The following is a 3,799-nucleotide window of genomic DNA, read 5'->3' as shown; positions in this document are numbered from 1 at the left end:
GACTGTGATGGGCCTGAGGACAGGGTTGCTTTGTCACCTGACGACACCACAGGCAACGAAAACTGAGATCTCTTAGAACACTGTCATGCTGGTAAGCCATATGGCTTGTTGACAGGCTCTTCCCTTCTGCTATCTTGATGAAAAAAAAAAAAAGCCAGGTGCATCCCCATGCTATCACACTCTGTTGTTCATCCCCAAACAGGCACTAATTTTAGGCTTGTAGCAATACTGGTGGTAATTAAGAAATTTGTTCGTTTATTATGAGAGTGAGACAAATGCACTTTATGTAGACTATCACAACTTTGTGCAGATGATGTCTTATTGCATAAATGAGAAAATAATTCTATGTGGCATTCTTAAACCCAACATTATTTTTTTTTTGGATTACTTTCTTATGTTAATTTCCTAGATACTTTGTATGTCTACCTTGTGCAATTAACTTTCCTGTCGCCTTATTTGTTAAATCCACGCTGGCAAATGCAATATTTCTTCCTTGCTTCAAAATCTGAGCTGTAATCAGTATCTCTTCTCCAATCTTAGCAGCAGAAGTATATCTTTAATGAAGAACAAAATGAACAGGTAAGAGGCTGCACAGAGCTCAAATCCAAGAACGTTCCTGCATTTTAGATTATCATGAAGGGAACTGGAGTGAGTAATAAAGACACATCTCTCTCTAACTGCCTGCTTGCAAATCCCCACTTCTTAAAGTCCTTGAGTTCCTCTAAGTACTGCAGTGGTAATTCAGTATGAGTTCTCTGAGAAAACAGAGGACAGAAAGAAACCCATTGGCTTGGTACTGAGGAAAGGTCCATTTTGGAATAGAAACAATTAGTTATCAAAGACCTCAGTTAAAAGTTCAGCTCCAAGTCCTATTCCAGCCACTGCTGGCTCCCTACAGCCTTTCTAAACAAGTCTGGCTGGTTCAGCTGCAAAATGTCTCTGTTTCAAAGGCTCCAGAAGGTCATTTCTGTATAGAACCGAAGCATAGGTTAACTGCTTCCCATACCCTCATCAGAGAAAAGTCGTGGAAATCTGGGAGGCCTTCAAACTTCCCAGGTTTAACGCTGTTTCCATTCATTTAGATAACTCTTTGTTTTTATTTACATGAGTCTTGTTTCATTCTCACAGGCTGCTGCTGATCCTCTTGTGATTTAAAAACAAAAAAAAAAGTGTCTCTATTCTTTCCATTACTGAAATAGCTTCCTCATGCCAACTTTTTAAAAAGCTCCTTCCCAAAAAGGAAAACGTTGTATTATAGCAATATTGGATATCCAATCATCTCACTTGTTCAATGAAAGCAGTAGCCTGGGTTAAACAAAGCTATTAATACTGCTTCACATAACACTTCCTACAGGTTATGCTACTCAATCGTTTTGGATCACCTCCAGAGAGAGCACTTTCTTAAGGTTTTAGCCCTTAGGTAACTGGGTAGGCATACTTGATAGTGTAAATAATTCAGACGTTGGCCTCTCTTTATACTACCGTAGGGAAAAAAAACCATATTTATAGGAGAATTTCGGGTTTTCATTTTCAGTAATTTTCTAGTTGTCACAATGGTAGTATAAAGCTTAAGCTCCAGTCCCACCTGCCCAGTGGAGAAATCAGAAGGTGCTGGGGGTGAAAGGAGGGAACATGGTAAAGATACAGATTACCCCACACACTTTTAAAGCGTTTTGTTTTGGTTTTTTAAAGACAGTTTTGATGAGGGGTTACTTTCCCAAGAGTTTTAATGCTCTGTGTTAGTTATTCCAAGTAGGATTACTTTAATTCCAATCAGTCATAATCTCTTTGTTAAAAGTAATGAATCAAGGCTGACAAGCTATAATAGCATTATCAAAGAAGGTTGTTCTTTGAAGAAGTACGATTTTTTTTTTTAAAGACACTGTGCTTTAGATTTGCATTACAAGAAGAACGATTTTCAATATAAAACTACCTTTAAATGACCTAGAGCAAAGGAATTTTCCTCCACTGAGAAATTCTGATTCAATCTGTAATTCACCCTTTAAATCAGCATACAACACAGCTAAGCTGTTTCCTGTGTAAGTATTTCTCCTGTTTTAACATTTTTCTGGACTAATACTAAAAAAGGGTTTGTAGAAAGCTGTTTACCCTAGATCTTGGGTAATGTATCTTCACAAGCGAAGACAGAAGTTGAGCCAATTTTGCAAGACTAAAATTTACCACATATCAACATCCCTTTACATTCTATGAATGAATGGGCACTGACTCTTAAATGTGTGTAACAAATAAAAGTTTAAGAAAGTACAGCTTGAATTTTGCAACCAAATGGCAGTATCCCCAAATACAATCCCTCCTTAATTTATCAAAACAAGACTTCGGAAACCAAAGAAAACACCTTTTAAAAGTGAGTACTACAGCACAGAAATGAGGTGCAATGGAGTGAATACCGTGTTAGGGGAAGAAAAGTTAGTATGTTCTGGTAAACGTGGTGGGTGATACCTACGTGATGTTCATGTCCACACTGACCCCAGGCACTGCTCTTTCTGTGTTCAGCAACGCTGCTGTTGACACCACATCCACCAGCGTGGCTGTCAAACCTCCATGCAATGTGCCACCTCTGTTTGTATGCTCCTCCTCTACTTTCATTTCACAAACAATTTTTCCTGGAGTTGCAGAAAGAAGTTTCATCTGTATAACCAAAAAAGGAACAAAAAGCTTACTGACAATAGTACCAACAGCCGATACTGGCCTGACTCAAATGGAAAGTAAATCTTGTTTAATTCTGGACTCATGAGACAAATTAAAAGATGGAAAATACAGTCATTCAACTGTCACATTAGATATTTCCATAAATTTTGAGCAGAAGATTGTTGCCTTAGAAAAATTTGTATTTCTAGTGCAGATAATATTTAAACTGACAGCTTTAACAATACTTCAATACTTGCTATGCTCTCAGGAATTAGGCGACGACGTTCTTCTTCAGTTTCCCTTTTGCTTTAATCTGTGACTGAAAAGCCAGATTAGAGGGAACACAAAACTGCTCTGACTGTCTGTGTGTACCGTAGTTGTGAAGGCATATTTGTTAGCTCACAAAATGGAAATGAGACTGACAGTAATTCATTAATCATTATACTAGAGCAACTTCAGTAAAAATCAGTATTTTGAAATGAGCACTGGAAATGCTAATCAGATTGGCCTCCCTGAACTGAAATTCATGTTCCTGCGTAGAGGCATCCAAGGCTGTATCACACTGTATTACAGCAGCATGATTTGAGTATACGCTTTTAGCCCAGCCCATAAGTGTTAAATAGAAAATTACAGTACATCTATGGTGCCGTGCTTCCTCCTGTAACCAACAGAAGCAGCTGGATTTTTGAGACCAAGAAGTTACTGCAATTCAGCATTTAAAAATATTTTTTTCAAGTTTCTTCAGTTAGTAGCACTATATTCAAAATCTGAAAAATATTAAAAATCTGAAAGCAGATGCAAAACTGGGATACATTCAGCATATATATTTATACCTACACCTAATACTTTGAAGTACCTTTAGACTGTCACAGGTGAAAAGTGGGCGTAATGTTTATTACAATTCCTACTAATTTTCTGATTTTTTTACAATTTTTTTTTAAAACTTACATGTTTCCATAACATATCAGCTGAGTTGTCTTAAATCTTTTTAATCTTTGTCATGGTTTAACCCCAGCTGGCAGCTCAGCCCCACCCAGCCGCTCGCTCACTCACCCTTATGGGATGGGGGAGAGAATCGGAAGGATAAAAGTGAGAAAACTCGTGGGTTGAGATAAAGACAGTTCAATAGGGAAAGCAGAAGCCGCGCACA

The 3,799-nt window shown here is 37.9% G+C and overlaps 1 protein-coding gene across 1 annotated transcript; it reads right to left on the bottom strand.

Moving 5' to 3' along the window:
• Nucleotides 1-213: 213 nt before the first annotated feature.
• ACOT13 (acyl-CoA thioesterase 13) lies at nucleotides 214-2,649 on the bottom strand (the record flags this gene model as incomplete). Its single annotated transcript, XM_009704271.1, has 2 exons — nucleotides 214-554; nucleotides 2,465-2,649. Coding segments are annotated over 2 exons (342 nt in total), but the record flags the coding sequence as incomplete, so codon positions are not given.
• Between the last annotated feature and the right edge of the window lie 1,150 nt (nucleotides 2,650-3,799).

This window comes from Cariama cristata, unplaced genomic scaffold (genome assembly GCF_000690535.1).
Source record: "Cariama cristata isolate BGI_N322 unplaced genomic scaffold, ASM69053v1 scaffold7357, whole genome shotgun sequence".
Classification (NCBI taxonomy): Eukaryota; Metazoa; Chordata; class Aves; order Cariamiformes; family Cariamidae; genus Cariama; species Cariama cristata.
Note: the sequence above shows the minus strand (reverse complement) of the source record. Positions and strands in the feature narration are given on the sequence as shown.